Source organism: Pezoporus occidentalis, unplaced genomic scaffold (genome assembly GCF_034315485.1).
Source record: "Pezoporus occidentalis ecotype Australia unplaced genomic scaffold, CSIRO_AGI_Poc_V1 ctg287, whole genome shotgun sequence".
Lineage (NCBI taxonomy): Eukaryota > Metazoa > Chordata > Aves > Psittaciformes > Psittacidae > Pezoporus > Pezoporus occidentalis.
This window is the reverse complement of record NW_026914796.1, coordinates 376,930-392,355: the sequence shown is the minus strand read 5'-3', so window position 1 is coordinate 392,355 and position 15,426 is coordinate 376,930. Positions and strand designations below refer to the sequence as shown.

Below are 15,426 nucleotides of genomic sequence, written 5' to 3'. Positions count from 1 at the left end.
ATGTCAGAAGGTGCTGAATAAAATCTATTTGATATATTTCAAGATAAAATAAAAATACTGATTTAACTAGTGCATATAAAAGTGTTAAGTAACAATAGAGAACTGAAATTCTGCTTATACTTAGTGCTGCTTTTATCTGCTACTAACAGTTAACTATCAAAGCAGCAACAAATGAAACACTATTTTATTGCTCAAGGTAGGAAAAAAAAAATCTCAATTAAATTTGGTTTTACTGGCAAAAATGTAATACATAAACATGAAGATATGGATTACCTCCTACAGGATAGAGTCTTAAAGGATACTTTGCTGTTAACTCAAAACATGAACACACATTTTATGCATGTGTGTCTATATTCCATGTTTATTATACTTTACTCCAAGCATCATACTAAAATAACCAAACAGTTCTCCTTGTAAACTGTGATTCTGGAGCACAGACCCCAGCCAATTCAAAATATAATGGGCAAGTTTCAGTCTCCTTCAATGACTGTACCAATTATGTCGCTTTCTGATCGTGTCAGAAAGTAAGTATAAAAGCTCTAAAGTTAAACCAATTTTATTATACTCATGAAGATGCAGGAGTAAATTTGAGAAACAAAAACATGATTTGGATTTTTAGACAAGAATGTTACCTGGAAGATTATGTATAAAATTTGATTTTAAAATTAAGTCTTTTATCAGAAAAGGATTTCAACTAAAATAATCTTTATTTCCCAAGTAAAAAAAAAGAACTCTTCAGTTCCTATTTAAGTGACAAAAATCTCCACAAACAGGAAAAGAAAGTGAACTACAATAACAACCTGTCATTTTTATAGGATACCCTTTCATACTCATTTAACAAAAAAGTAGAAAACTCAACCACTTAAAATCATCCAAATACCTTCTGCAGTCACAGGGTCTGAATTTGCATAGGTTGGCGTGGTGCCCTGTGCCTCAGGGTTCACATACACCCAACATGAAGGTTTCAGACTTTATTTTGTGGGCTACATTTGTAAATCAATTTTCAGATAACAATACTATGCAACCATAACTGGCCAAAAGCAACAACTCAATTACTTGATAGTCTTAATCACAGTATTTTGCAAATTCATACTACACATAAGTGGAATCTTTAAAGCCACATGAATTACACCAGTCTTCAATAAATCAATTCTTTTTATTAATGCCCTCAGAAAGCCCCAGGTTTTCTTCACAGTCTGATCAGTCACTACCAGAATAGAACTAATTGCAAATAATGCAATAGGGACTGAGCTTTACAAGCACATATTAACCACCACAGAAATAGTTTAGAAACTGTTTCCATTAGAATATTAACAATAAAAGCCCTACTAAGGCTGTATTGAATTTAGAAAAAAGTTAAAAAAAAAGGTGGTTTTTTTTGAACTTTGGAAAGTCAAGCCAACTCAGTAAACATCACGCTGTCATTTAGATCAGAATGTAGCTGCCACGCAGTCCAGAAGTTCAGAACAGAAAATTCCCATGTTAAAAATAACTGCCTCTCCCAATGGAAACCTGGCACTTCGGCGTACGTGGCTGCACTTTTAAAATACTTCACCTGTTCGGCAGCCTTATAAACAGCTGCAAAACCGCTGTGAGAGCTAGCCACCTGCAGCCCGCCGCCGCGCGAGGCCTGACCGCCCTTTGGGTATGGCGGCGGGAGGCCCCGCCGCCCCGAGCGTGCGCCTTGGGGGGATGGCAGCGCCGGGAAGACCTCAAGAAACCGCGCCCGCCCCGCGCCGGGCACGACAGCCACAAGGACGAAGTCGGCCAAAACCTCCTGGGGCGCGAAGAACTGCGGTGGAGCTGGCGAGAAGAGAGAACCCGGAGCCCCTCGCAAGCAAGCGAAGAGATCAGACCTGAACGTTTAGAGCGAGCGCGCAGCTCCAGCATCTTCCAGCTCACGTCAGCCATATGGGCTGCCGCTGGGGCCGTCGCCGCCATGCCGGTGAGGACCCACCACTCCTGCCGAACTCTCGTCGGAACAGCGGCTCCCGCCTCACGCACGTTGAAACAACGCAGCCACCCGGCAGTCTCTGCCCGCCCACTAGCGACAGCCGTAAAGAAACCGGCGCAGGCCATCACGCTATTGTCGCAAAGCCATAGGGTCAGTCCCGGAAGTGAGCCGCTGTTCTGTCGGGCACGCCCCCGTGCTGCCGTAAGTGAGGCGGGAGGGAGTGGGGCATGGGGCTGTGGTGCAGCAGGATGGGGGGCAGCTGTGGCTGTTTTGGGCTGGCCCTAGCTCTGTTGCTGGCCCTGGCAGGACCCGGCGAGACTCTGCAGAACGTCACTGCCCAGCTCTTCGGGCCAGAGGCCTACGGGACCCTGGCGGCATTCGGCGACTTTAACTCAGACAAGCAGACGGACCTGTTTGTGCTGCGAGGCGGTGAGTGGGGCGGGGGCGGGGCCGACGGCGTTACTAACGTCGGTCTGGAGAAGGACGGGCTCGTGGGGAGGCTCCGGTTGCTTATTTGACAAATGCGTTCTTGGTGGACGTGGAAAGACTTTGCCGGCGGGAGCTGTCCCGTGAGGAGCGAGGATCGAAGACCCTGACGGAACCCTTCCTGCGCGAGTGACCCTCGGTTCCATGAATCTCCTGCTGCTGTTGTTCTGCGCACGTCTTCAGTGCTTGGTCTGTCCGGAGTGTGGCTGGGGGCAAGGGTAGCGAACCAAGACTAAAATTGACATATCAGTTACGCATGAGATTTCCTGTATGGAAAAAGATGTTTTCGGTTTATACTCAAATACCGTTTAATGTAAAGAAAGAAATATTTTTCTTTAAGTTGAATTTATGGTAATGAAATAATCTGAAGACTTTATCCTACAGAGCTGAATGGCCACAAATTAGTTTTTGTCTCCTGCTTTCACAATATTTTGGGAAAAAGATCTACATTTCACAGTTGTGAAGAGGATAAATTGCATGTTATCCTACCATAAGCATTGTGTTAAAGTGGAAGGCTAGATAAATTTTTCTACACAGCTGTTGTCTGCCAGAAATTTCTGTTAAAGTTTCAGATATAAATTCAAATCAGAGCTTCTTATCAGTTATCATTTGTGTTACCCCACTTATTAGCGGTGTTATTTGTGAATGCTAATTTTTGGATTATTTTACTAACTTGAAGTTACACATTAAGATAAGAAATTTATTCCCAAATTGACCTATTTATATTCCTTCAATCTCAGAAATGGGTCTTGAAGTAGGTTTAGTAAAGCATGGGTAAATTTCTCATCTAGTTGAGATATTTAAATTCATGGCTCCTTGAAAATGCTCCTGTGCAAAAACACAGCAAAAGATTAGATTTAAAATGAATGTCAGTGATAAGAGATTTAATTTAAATTTTCTTATCTTTCAGAAGAATACATATAGAAATGTGTTTCAAAGTTTTAGAAACAAAGTTCATGGTTTCATCTTTGCTTCTGCATGCCAGCATAACCTACTTGATAACATTATTCTTCATCATTTAAGTCTTGTCAAAATGTAGCTTGAAGAACATACAGAATACCTTTTAAACAAAATGTAACAGGAAATTCTAAATAGTAGAATTCTGCGTAGTAGAATAAATGGTAGACATCTCTTTTAGTAGTGCTGAAGAACTGAGCGTTGGGAATAATGCTAGACCTTGAGTAGTATTGGCCTGGTAAAGAAGCCCAGTCCTAATAATCCTGACCCTTAATAAGGAAGTAGGGGTGATGTTTTGGGCCTTTTGCTGTGTTTATGTTACTGTTCTGATCTTGAATTACTTTGGTTGAATGAGAGTAATGTTCCATATGCTCAGATAGGTGAAAGAAAAATCAGTTTGTACCCAGAGTTTTGTAGGAGAGGATAAACTGTTTGAACATAAGAGGTAACCTGGATCCAGAGGTATCTTACTAGAAGAGAAATTCAAACTTAGAATTGGGCCCTGGGTTTAGTCACTTTTTCAAACTAAAAGTATGCGAAGAAATGGTACTGTACATACACTTGCCTGTTTTGCAAGTCTATGTACAAAATGGGGATAAGTGGAGAAACTCATGTTGTTTGCTTGTTCAACCTACCACCTTCTAGTTGTGTTTGATGCCTCTTCTGATAGTACAGGGCAGATTGTTTCCTTATTCAGCTTCTGCATTTCACTGGGGAATTTTAAAAACCTCTCTGGTATCCTCACTGAGATTTTCAGACTTAATCTATGTTATTGTTTTTTGTATGGAAACTGATCCCTTTTTTCATACCCTCCTATGTACTTTTCTTCTGTGTTCTTTTAAGGATGAGAGGGCAAGAACTACAAACAGCATCTAGGTTGTGAACACTGTGGATTGATGGAGTGGCATAGTAATTTTGTTTTCTGTTCATTTAATAATTTCTCCTGGTCAGTTTGTTTTGACTGCTGATGAGCACTGAGCTGACATTTTCATAAATCTGTTTTTAGTGACCATAAAAATCATTTTGGAGTGGTATAATTGACTTGGAACCTGGTATGTGTAAAAACACATTTGCTGCTTTATCATCATCATTACCACACAGATGATACAAAGGCAGGTGAAAGTCTATAGTGTGGAACTGGAATTACAAGTTTTAGTAATCAACCCATGGCTTTATTATCAAAAGCTTAACCAGCAGTAGGCTTCCTCATGTTGTTTTGTGCCAACTTTTTCAATCATCCGTGAATGTGTAGCGCAACCCAGGTTTTATTAGCTTGCCAGATGGGACTGCACTAGTTGCCCCAAACCATTTTGAAAGAGTTTGTTTTAATTTATTCATTTGTTGGCATATTATCCTTGGCAAATATGTTTATGGCAGTTATTTTTTATTTTTTTATTTTTTTCTCATAGCCAGGAAGCTTGCCTTCAATGCTCTTATATTAGGGTAGTTCAAGTTCACAGTGTAGAATTATTTTTGGTTAGGTAACCTAGTTTGTGCAGTTTGGGGTGCTACAGGTGAGTTCCTTGGAAATGCAGAAAACAAATGCAGTAAAGGATGAGTAAAAAAAAAAGTTGGGGTTTTGGTTTTGGGTTGTTTTATTTTTTATCTAGCTGTGAATTACTACTTTACTTACAGAAGTAAGCACCGATGTACTGTGATTTACTGACTGAAAATAATTTCATTGTTCAAATTTCTTTTTTTCTTCCCTGAAATACAATTATTTGTGCAGCATAAAAGATGGGCTGTTATTTATGTTATCAGGCTGTTATCCTGAAATTATTAAATGATAGTGGCTTGTAGTGATAGGACAAGGAGTAATGGGTTAAAACTTAAACAGGGGAAGTTTAGATTGGATATAAGGAAGAAACTCTTTACTGTAAGGGTGGTGAGGCACTGGAATGGGTTGCCCAGGGAAGTTGTGAATGCTCCATCCCTGGCGGTGTTCAGGGCCAGGTTGGACAAAGCCTTGGGTGAGACAGTTTAGTGTGAGGTGTCCCTGCCCGTGGCAGGGGGATTGGAACTAGATGGTCTTAAGGTCCTTTCCAACCCTAACTATTCTATGATTCTGTGATTCAGAAAAGGCAAAGATAGCCTCCAGTTGAGGAAATGCTGCAGAAAACTGGGTTACTTCTGTGAGTTTTACTTAAAGTGCTTTTGTCAGCTGAGTTGGGAAAGGGGTATCAGATGCTGTTATATCAGAGGCAATATTAAAAGAGTTCATTTGAGTTAGTTTTTAATGATTTGCATAGAACTGATGCCTGTTGCTTTTCCACAGGTAATGTTTATTAAGTTGTTACAGGAAGTTATATACTTAACAGAGAGGAAGGTCTAACACTAACCCCCAAGGAATATTCTTGATAGTAGCATTCCTTTGAAATGCAGTTAAATTTATAGGTTGTATTGAAGAAGCGTTCCTTTTGCTTCCTTTTGAATGAGGAGAAAATTGTTATATAGGAAGTCTTTTAAAGGTTTTGATGACTGTTTTTGTCATAAAATATAAAAATGACTATTTGTGGCATAGCTTTTTTAATGTCGGGATTTTTATGTAAGAACAGAAGAGTTGGCCTCTTTTTTTCATTGTCTTACTTACTTTTGCAGGAAGTGAGTTGGTTATCTTCTTGGCTGACCAAAAGGAGCCCTACTTTAAGCCCCGTGTTAAGTTACCAATGAAGTAAGTATTGATATGCAATGGTGAAATAATGGAAGTGGCTGGTTTTCTTGAACATGCATCTCTGCAGTCAGTGGGAACATGACTGCAATTGTCTGTGCTGCTGTTATCTGTTTGACTGTGTTGTTCAACTTGCCGTTAGAGCTCCAGTTCTTTGACCAGTTTCCTGATTAATTTCCTGATAGGTTTTTGGCTTGATTTGTTTGGATTTTGTAGGTCTGGTGAATTTGTGGAGACAAGTTTATCATTTATATTAAGTTTATGGAATTTCTGTATTTCTTTTTTGGTCCTTTAACTACTATTAAAAATACCAATATCTTGGAATATTTTTGCAGTTGACCTGTTTTTTTGGTACTTTATTTCCTAGTAAAGCAAACTATTATTCCATGTCATAGGTTAGGTCTTTTTGGCAGATAGTATTAGTCTCTGTTCCAAGATGTCTTTTCAGGAAAATTCTTCTAGTTGCTAATAGAATCCAGGCAATGTCATCTGCTTTAGAAAGAGATAGGGAGAATGGTGTTCTGGTATTTCTGTGTCGAGACCTGTTCCCTTCTAAACTTTAAATACGGCTTTAAAAAAAAACCATTGTTTTTTAATAAATGTGAAACAATCTGTGTGTTTATGTACATATGTATAATTTTAACCATAAGAATATTACAGGATATGTTATCGCTTATGAATAATGCTTACTAATAGTATTTTGTCTGTGAATAGTTTAACTGCTTGTATAGCTCAGCTTCCTCTTCTATAGTTCTGTATATTTTTACTTATTCCCTCCTATCTTGGAAGGAGCTAATTTGTTTAGTGAGATAGAAATTATCTGCTTCTAATTTTTAACAGAATGATCAATGTTTGCATGTGTAAAAAAGTCTGGAGTGGGTAACCAAGTAAAAAAAAAGATAGAAAGAACAAATAAATATAGGGAGGAGAGACAGGATGTGGCAGAAGATAGGAGGAGATGACATTGCCTTAAAAAAAAGATCCCGCTACCTGTCTGACTTCTGCTGTTTAAACTGCTCCTGTTGTGTTATGGTCTTGCTCTTGGAATGCAACCACAACATATTTTTGAAGACTGGTTCTACAACAAGTGAAGGTTTACTGAAGTCTATACAGCATTACCAAGCAGTATGTGGCAGAGGAATGCCTGTTAGCCAAATTTTAGAGCTAATGTCTTCCTTCCTTAGAGGAAGACAGCCTGCAGAATATTGATTTAAAGTTCCTTTTGCAATAGATAAAGCCTTTATAAAAACCCAGATTGTACTGGACCAACTCATAACAATTGGGATAAAAAAGCAAGCCTTTGAACACACAAATACAATTTCAATTATCATGCAGTTATTTGCATGTGGGTTTTTTGTTTGCTTTAAATTCTAGATCTCTCGGTGTTACCATAACCAGCGTAGTTCCTGGAGATTATGATGGTGATTCACAAATGGATGTGCTCTTGACTACCCGGGCACAAAATCATGGCAGAGATGAACTTTCAGTGTTTATTTTCTGGGGGCACAACCAAACATTAGGTGAGTTGCTAAAATTGCTTATTAATAATATTAATAGACTTCCTAATAATTCAAAGTGTTGTCAGAAAGTTAAAACTCATTTTGCAGTGTAGTAATTGTTTTAACAACTGTAATAGGGATTCATACCTTGCTGTTATCTTGCTCTTAAACTGTATTCAGTAATTAAGGAAAGAGAACAAAGCCAAATTCTTTCAACTCTATTGAGCAAAAGACATAACCAAACTATTACAGTTTAACAGTAACCTACTAACTGAAGAGCTGCTTCTTGTGGCTTCTCCACAGGGCGTGTCAGCCTCAGAAAGATTATCTCTTATCTTTGATTTAAAATGTGCTGAGAACCTGTTGTAAAGTTTAGTTCATGAACATTAAAAATATCATGCCTAAATAAATAGATATAGCTGATTCTGTCTTAGGGTAGAGTCATGAACTGTGTGAACTCTTGCAATCTCCTGTTTTCTGTCAACTTTGCTAGGAAATGGTTTTGGGAAGAGTTCTGGGTTTCAAGGAGGATGGAAAGCAAAAGCAGATACTCTCAAATCCACAAAAACTAAGCAATGACTATTATAAATAACTGTGTTATAAAATATTTACAGCTCAGGCAAGGATGGTATTAGATACCATTGCTTCTGGCTTTAATGAGAGGTGAAAAAGAAGCCTGGGAAAGTGCACTGGTTCAAGGATTAAGAGAATAGGAGTTATCTGTAGCACAGTAATTTATACTGTCTTGCTTCTGGGTAATCAAATATTGTGAGAGGCACAAATGAGCATATGGTGCTTAGAAAAGGAGTCGGAGGTTAAAAATTCAGGCAGTGGATGGTATGTAGCGAGGTTACTGAGGAAGAATATGGTGCCTACTTGGGTAATGGAAGTATGACAGCTAAGTCAATAGAGGGTACTGCATAAAATGTGGAAACTGGAGAGAAGAGAAATATGGAGAGATGAAGGAAATGCAGATGATGTGGCAAGGAGTTTGGATTACCAGTAAAAGTGAACCCAGAGATGATATAACCTGAATAGGACTTAAAATCTTCACTTCCCATTTAGGCAGTCTACCTTTAATTCTTATTTCAGACACTCAGTGTATATGATTAAGTATGGCTTTTACAGTGACAAAATGTTAAACAGAGGCCTTTTGTTAGATTTTAGACTGTCTTCAGCCCAACTATTTCAGTTTCATTTGCCTGTGTGGTTGCAGTTCTGAACTGGATTACGTCTAAGTTAAAAACACAAATGTAATAAGATACTGGTAACTGAATCAAAGTAATATTTTCTGTTTTCAGATCTTAATCATAAAACTATGTTAAATAAGACTTTTCATGATGAGCCTCTAGTAATGGAGTAAGTATGACCTACTTTTTAAGAAAGCATTTCTAATGGTGACTAAGAGCAACTTAAATATATTTAATGCTGAAACTTAGAACACATGCTCTTTAAGAGGAGCATTGTATTTGTAATGTCGAGTGGTGTAACAGAAGATGACAAAACACAAACCATCTTTACAAGTCTTGTCTATTACATCATCCTGGCAATAGTAACTGAATTTTAATTTTAGTACTCTGTTTTATGCAGAAAAATAGCCATTCAGTTTTTGTTGAGTTTTGTAAAGCGAAACCCTTACTGATTTATCAGGCTGAGCAAATAATCCCTTTCACACTGCACTTAACTTCTTTGTTAAATGCTGGACAGAAGAGTGGGGTTGGAAAATACAGCTGGAAAATCAAATGTATTGCATAGTGTAAAATACTGAAAGAAGCATACAGCTACCAGCAGCTCAGACAAGAGCCAAAATTCAGAAAGGCTACACAGCTGAAAAGTCATCATTACTTTGAGGGGAAAAAGCTAAACAAGTTCAACTTAACTTAAGAACAGTTAATTTCAACTCCTATAATGGCTAAAGTGATACTGAAATAGTTTTGCGTTTTCAGCTTTAATGGAGACTTGATTCCTGATGTCTTTGGTGTGACAAGCGATTCAAGTAAGCCACAGATACTGATAGGCGGGTAAGCTAAGTGTTTATTTACATAAATTTCGTAACTTACACATTGTGCATTTACTTCCATTCCTAGAGCCATAAAGCTCATATTTTAACTGGAAGTGAAAACGCATGAATCTTTTCTCATTTCCATGTGTATCTTTAAACATTCTGTGGCACTCTGCATCTAATTTTTTAAAGTGTAGCAATATCTCTAATATTGGGCAAGATGCCAAGGAACTTTGAATCTGTCTTTTGGAAAGAAGTTATAAGTTATTTGTTAAAGACACTACTGGACCCTAGAGCAGGACAGTTCACATTCTATCAGTTTTCCTGATACTGCTTTTGAAGTCTGTAATCTGATTAAAAGAACAGAAAGCTTTGGCTTCTGAGAGCAATGATGACACTAATTGGTGTGACTCTGAGTTAGTGAAAGCTACATTATTGAGCCAGATGACTTTAATTTTTTTTCTTAACAACTAAAAATTTGGGTTTGTACATCTTCTGTGACTGTTGCCAAACTGAACTTTGCATATGTTCAGTCTTTGACTTTTGTAAGAAAGAACTTGATCAATAGTGTTGTGGGTTGGGAGTTCTTTGAAAAAGAAAAAAGGCCTTAAAGAGAGGATACTTGAAGAAGAATTCTTTCCCTGATTTAAAGATTTTTCCCTTAGTTGTTAAAGAATGTGCTCAAAAGAGCAGGAATTATTTTTAGGATGAGAGTTGGATTGTAAATGTCAAACACATTGTTCTTAGCTTTCTGAAGAATATGAAAACTACTCTCAACATTTTGAACTATTTGCTTTTGACTGGTAACAGATAATTTCCAATGAGTTATTGGAGAAATTAGGTACTGGGCTTGTGTTTTCTTAGAAGATCGGGCCTTTAAAATGGTTGTTTGAAGAAGTTTGCATCTCCTAGCTTGCTATTTTGCAGCTTTTAAGTGGAACCTACTGTTTTGATTGTTACTTAGCAGCGTTAACAGAAACTTGCAGCTCTATGCCTTTCAGGAGAAATCCAGGCTTTGGCCGCACAGTTTGCATGAATGCAACACTTACATTTCTTTTAAAAGCAAAGGTGTGTTAAGAAACCTTTGCATTCCTATGTGGCTTCCTTTAGATACTGTTTCAAGAAGAATTCTGTTACCACTGAAGCAATCAATAAGATGACTGTGCTGTCTCTGTGGCAACAATGTATCAGCTTTCTGCTGTGTGTTTCTGTGGCCCTTAAAAAAATGTTGAAGTAAGGCTTTAACCACCCCACAACCGTCAGTGAGTTTTGTTAATCTATACTTGTGCCTGACTGGCTAATTTTCCTTCCCTCCAAGATGGTTCAGAAGTGGCATAGGGTAAACAACATCTAAATGTGTAAATTGCAACTATAGCAGTGTTGGCAGTATGGTTTTGATCTTTAATCCCAACTTGAATTTTATCACCATTACTTTTATTTAAATTGATTGCTTATGGAACACAGGTTTCAAATTGACAAGGGTGTTTCTGAACACCTTGCAATGATTATATATTGAAAAGTTTTATGAACTTTTGAAGAGATGGAAAAATTTGAGAGATTTGTTCTGTTTTGTTGAAGAAATCGTTCATTAGTATTGGGATACAAATATTCATTACAGCTCAATAAGACTTGAGTGTTATAGATAACAGCATAAGCAATTTCTTGTTTGTGGACAACAGTTATATGTCATCTGCTTAGAATGTTTCTATTTTTAATCTAAAATATTTTAGAATTTATAGAGCTATATAACTTTCTTGGCTACCTTCAGAATGGAATGCATAGAAAAGCCTATAGAAAATATTTAATTATTTCTTTAAGATTAAGTGATTCTTTTAAGCATTTTCAAGATTTAAGTTCTATGATCTCTGGGAAGTAGTCAGAAGCATTTTTGTTTCTTACCATAAATGAGTCACAGGCTCATTTTAAAAGTCATTAGAACATCAGTAATATGTATACAATGTCACTGGAATAAAGGAAGAATTCTAGATTGTAGTCATATCACTGTCCTGCTACTGTATAGTGCATATTCTTGGGTGACATGGTTTAGTCTTGGGTGACATGGTTTAGTGTGAGGTGTCCCTGCCCATGACAGGGGGGTTAGAGCTAGATGATCTTAAGTTCCTTTCCAACCCTAACTATTCTATGATTCTATATTGAGATTTTTCGGAGTGTATTAGCTAAGGACTCTGAAAGTAACTGATCTGATGATTCAACCACTATGACTTTAGACAGATTTGTTATATACCAATGTGCTGCTAATAGGAAGGTTTGGTAGAAGTTCAGTCATTTTTAGAGCACAAACCATTAGGGCAAGTATGTTTATAAATAAATGTATGGCCTATGTGGGAAATGACGTAATTAGCCTGCAGGTCATCAAAATGTGAGAGTGTAATTCTTGTATTGATTTTTTTAAGTGATTGCAGATAAAGTCCAGTTACACGCAGCAATGAGCTGCTCTAACAGCATGTGATTATGTCCATTTTTGCTCATCTTTATTAATCCTAAAGTAGATTTCAGAAGTACTGATAACAAAACTGCTTGAGGAAACTAGAGAGGATAGCAATCAGTGTCTCAAGATTTACAGTTGAAGTCTAGGCACTAAATTTCATTTTGTGGAACTGACAATTTTCTGTGTACAAAAAAAAAAATCCTTTAGAAAGTTAATAAAATCTAACTGAAACACCTGAGCTATGAATCATCCTTCTCAGAACCTTTCAAGCAATTATGCTAGTCACTTAGTATACTGTAAGCTAAGTAGGAATTTTAGCTTAGTATTAGGAGAACATGGTTTCTGTTCAATTTTATTTGAAGTTTCAGGTTTTTTTTTTAAAGTCTGTTATCATGATCACCAGTCCCCAAGCATTGATGAAATGTATTGCTTTTTATTATTGCCTATAGGAACTTATCATGGCATGCTGCATTGGAAACTCAAAGTAAAATGTATATACCACACTCTCATGCGTTTATAGATTTAAATAGTGACTTCACTGCTGGTAAGTCCTAAAAACATTAAATACCTTCCTAAAAATATTTATCACTGAGTATACAATGTAATGTATATCAGTTTCCTTCTAATATCTTATGATGGTTGTAAGAAGTCACTTCTGGAATGTTGTAATGAATATGACTTCACTACTTCTGATATTTTAATTCTTATTTTAAATCATTTTATTTTAATATCTGTGGTTTGAAAATTCTGGGTTTTAAAACAGTAACTACCAAAATTAGGAGCCTGGTAATATCTTCTAGTTCTTGATGGTAATTTAATTGGAGCTGGTATTCCAGTTATTGCTCTGAATTGTTTTGTGTTTACCATTAAAGCATTTTCTTCTTCCTGATGCTGTACTAATTTAGTTTGCAGTGGAATTGGAATTGAAAGCAGGTCTGCATTTTCTTCATCTTGAATCTGAAAACAGTTTTGTAGTTTGTTCATAAGAATGTTTTCAAGACTGGACTTAAGATTTGTTTCTTGAGAATCGCAATATGACTTCATTCAATTTTGTTTTGTTAATTTTATCACTGAGAAAATAGCATGTGAGACTTTATTCTTCTTTTAGTATGCAAGCAATGCAATAAGCTATTTACAATTCAGTGTTCAAAAACAAGTACTATAGACAACTTTTCGTGTAGTTAAACTGTATTCTTCCTTTGGTGGTTGTGGTTTTACTTTGTTTTTTGTTTGGGTATTTTTATTCTAATTTTGGGTGGCTTTTTTTTGTGAAATACACAATGCAATTTAGCCTTCGATTAACACAATGAATCTGTTTATCACTTAAATACCTGGTTCACACCTCCAAGCACATTTAATTATTGTATTAAACTTTTTTTTTTCCACACTAAATCAATTCTGAAATGCTTTATCTTCTGCTAGATGTGCAATGTATGTCAATTCATATATGGTAGTTTTGGAAAGAGAGCTTATTTTTTTGTCCTATTTAGTAGCATGGGAACAAGAGAGGAAAGAGTCCATAATTTTAATTAAGATGCTTATAAATGTTGGGGATTAAGTTAATTGCTTAAGCTCATAGATAAACCTTAATATTCAGTTCTGGCACACTGCTGCATGAAGCTGTCAAGTGGAAATTCCAACTGGAAAATTAAATATACAGCTGCTTACCATAATGAGTGTAATGTTATAAGCAATTCTAACACATCTAGTTCTAAAAACAGTTTGGAATTTTATTTTAGTGGCATGGGCAGCATAGATGAACTTTCCAAGTAGCATTTGAAGATTGATATATTTAAATCTAAACTCATAGGTAGGTAAATATAGGAACTCAAAATTGCTTCCATAGATAAATCACAGATTGAGCAATTTTTGCAAGAGTACACAGGCTTTTATGGCAGCTAACAGCCTAAAGAATGTCCAGAGAGTTCCAGTTAGTACTAATTACATATGGAAGTTCCTCTGTGAAGCAGAAAAGAAAGTCTGAATCTTTGTATGGGGAGTGCTAGAAGCTTTTATGGATTCCCATCTATATTCATATATCAAGATATGAATAGAAGTTTCTATGAAGAGAAGTCATTCTGAGAAGAAAACTTGAGAAAATAATAATAATACAATAATTTTCTTTAAAATAGTATTTTTCTTCCAAGATGGAAATGGTAGATTGTTGGGTTTTTTTTTACTGTCCCTATGAAAATTGGACCAACTGTGCACAAGGAACACGTTGCTAAAAAATAATAGCTTATCAGTGATATCTTATATTTCGTGACTGAAAAGTTATTGCAAAACTACCTGCTTTCAAAGAGATAAGCCACCAGTCATCTGGTCCTGTCCACACATTTATGGCAGTTCCCTCAAATCAGCTATAGTAACTGCTCAAGAACCGTGGCTGGCATGGAATGCAATTCATTTTCACTTGAGTTAAGCTGATCTAGCTTGCTGTGCAGCTTCAGGATTGCCAGAGCTAACGTAAGCACAGAGAGAAGGTTGAAGTCTCTTTCAGTAGCAGTAGCTGTAGCCTGCCTTTAACCAAGCATGAAATTGTACCTTGAGTCTCGTTGTGCCTTTTACAAAAAATACCCGTTTAGTGTTCTCTCCATGTCTCCTTTAATTTGTGTTTGTACAGAGTGGGGCAGGTGACTCATAGCAGGAGTCATAAAAGTAGTCAGCTGATATAAATTAAAAAACAAAGCAAAACAAACCCCCCAGCCTTGTATGTAAGTATCTATACAGTACTGACAATGCTGTGATTCTAAATGTGTTCTGCCAAACAGGGCCGAAATAAGGTGCTGATATTGCTTTAGTATGCCTATGCCTAGTTCTGTCTTGCTCTGCAGCCTGAATAGACTTTTCAGAAGATTGCTAAATGCTCTCATCTTTGTTTAGTTTTGTTCTTTGTCAGTTTAGATGGGGCAGTGCAGCCTAACTACACCATCAAAGAGGAGTGTGAATCATGCTGTTATTTCTCAGAGGACTCTATTACTTACAGGTTGGTTCAGGTAGAACTAGTGAAAAGGATTCTTTGACTCAGTATTCACCTGCGCTACCATTCTTGAGTTGGAACAAAACTTGACTAAGAATGGGTCCTGGTACACATAAAAAATTAAATTAATTAAGAGGGAGGCATTGATGTGGATGCAGGGGAGCAGTCTGCATGGTGAAATCCTGTTGTCCATTTGATGCTGCTGTGGTACATTTTGACTGAAAGATTCAGTGTATTTGCTCACAGGCAATGATACTAAAATGGATGCACTGTTTTGTTGTTTTTCTTACAGATGAAAATCAAACCTCCAGAATATGCCATCTTTACTTGTTGGGTTTCTGGGTTGTTTTTTCATTAAGACCTTTTCCTAATATTCTGCAGTGTTTTGGGACTCTTTGTTTTCTGTAATAGATGCAGCCAATTCCATGATT

At 36.9% G+C, this 15,426-nt stretch overlaps 2 protein-coding genes across 5 annotated transcripts in view; one reads left to right on the top strand and one right to left on the bottom strand.

The window, feature by feature from the left end:
* Window positions 1-2,006, bottom strand: part of PHKB (phosphorylase kinase regulatory subunit beta) — an 80,049-nt gene extending 78,043 nt beyond the window's left edge. For 2 of the 3 annotated variants that reach the window (XM_062626032.1, XM_062626031.1), the window contains exon 1: window positions 1,857-2,006. In XM_062626032.1, the coding sequence (XP_062482016.1) occupies window positions 1,857-1,941 (85 nt within the window). In that variant the 5' untranslated portion in view covers window positions 1,942-2,006. The remainder of the gene's footprint in view (window positions 1-1,856) is intronic. The other variant, XM_062626033.1, reaches the window with a different exon arrangement.
* A 183-nt stretch (window positions 2,007-2,189) lies between these two features.
* The window catches only part of ITFG1 (integrin alpha FG-GAP repeat containing 1), an 83,880-nt gene continuing 70,643 nt past the window's right edge, over window positions 2,190-15,426 (top strand). The window contains exons 1-6 of one of the 2 annotated variants that reach the window (XM_062626046.1): window positions 2,190-2,383; window positions 5,996-6,068; window positions 7,440-7,585; window positions 8,866-8,923; window positions 9,511-9,585; window positions 12,465-12,559. In XM_062626046.1, the coding sequence (XP_062482030.1) occupies window positions 2,203-2,383; window positions 5,996-6,068; window positions 7,440-7,585; window positions 8,866-8,923; window positions 9,511-9,585; window positions 12,465-12,559 (628 nt within the window). In that variant the 5' untranslated portion in view covers window positions 2,190-2,202. The remainder of the gene's footprint in view (window positions 2,384-5,995; window positions 6,069-7,439; window positions 7,586-8,865; window positions 8,924-9,510; window positions 9,586-12,464; window positions 12,560-15,426) is intronic. The other variant, XM_062626045.1, reaches the window with a different exon arrangement.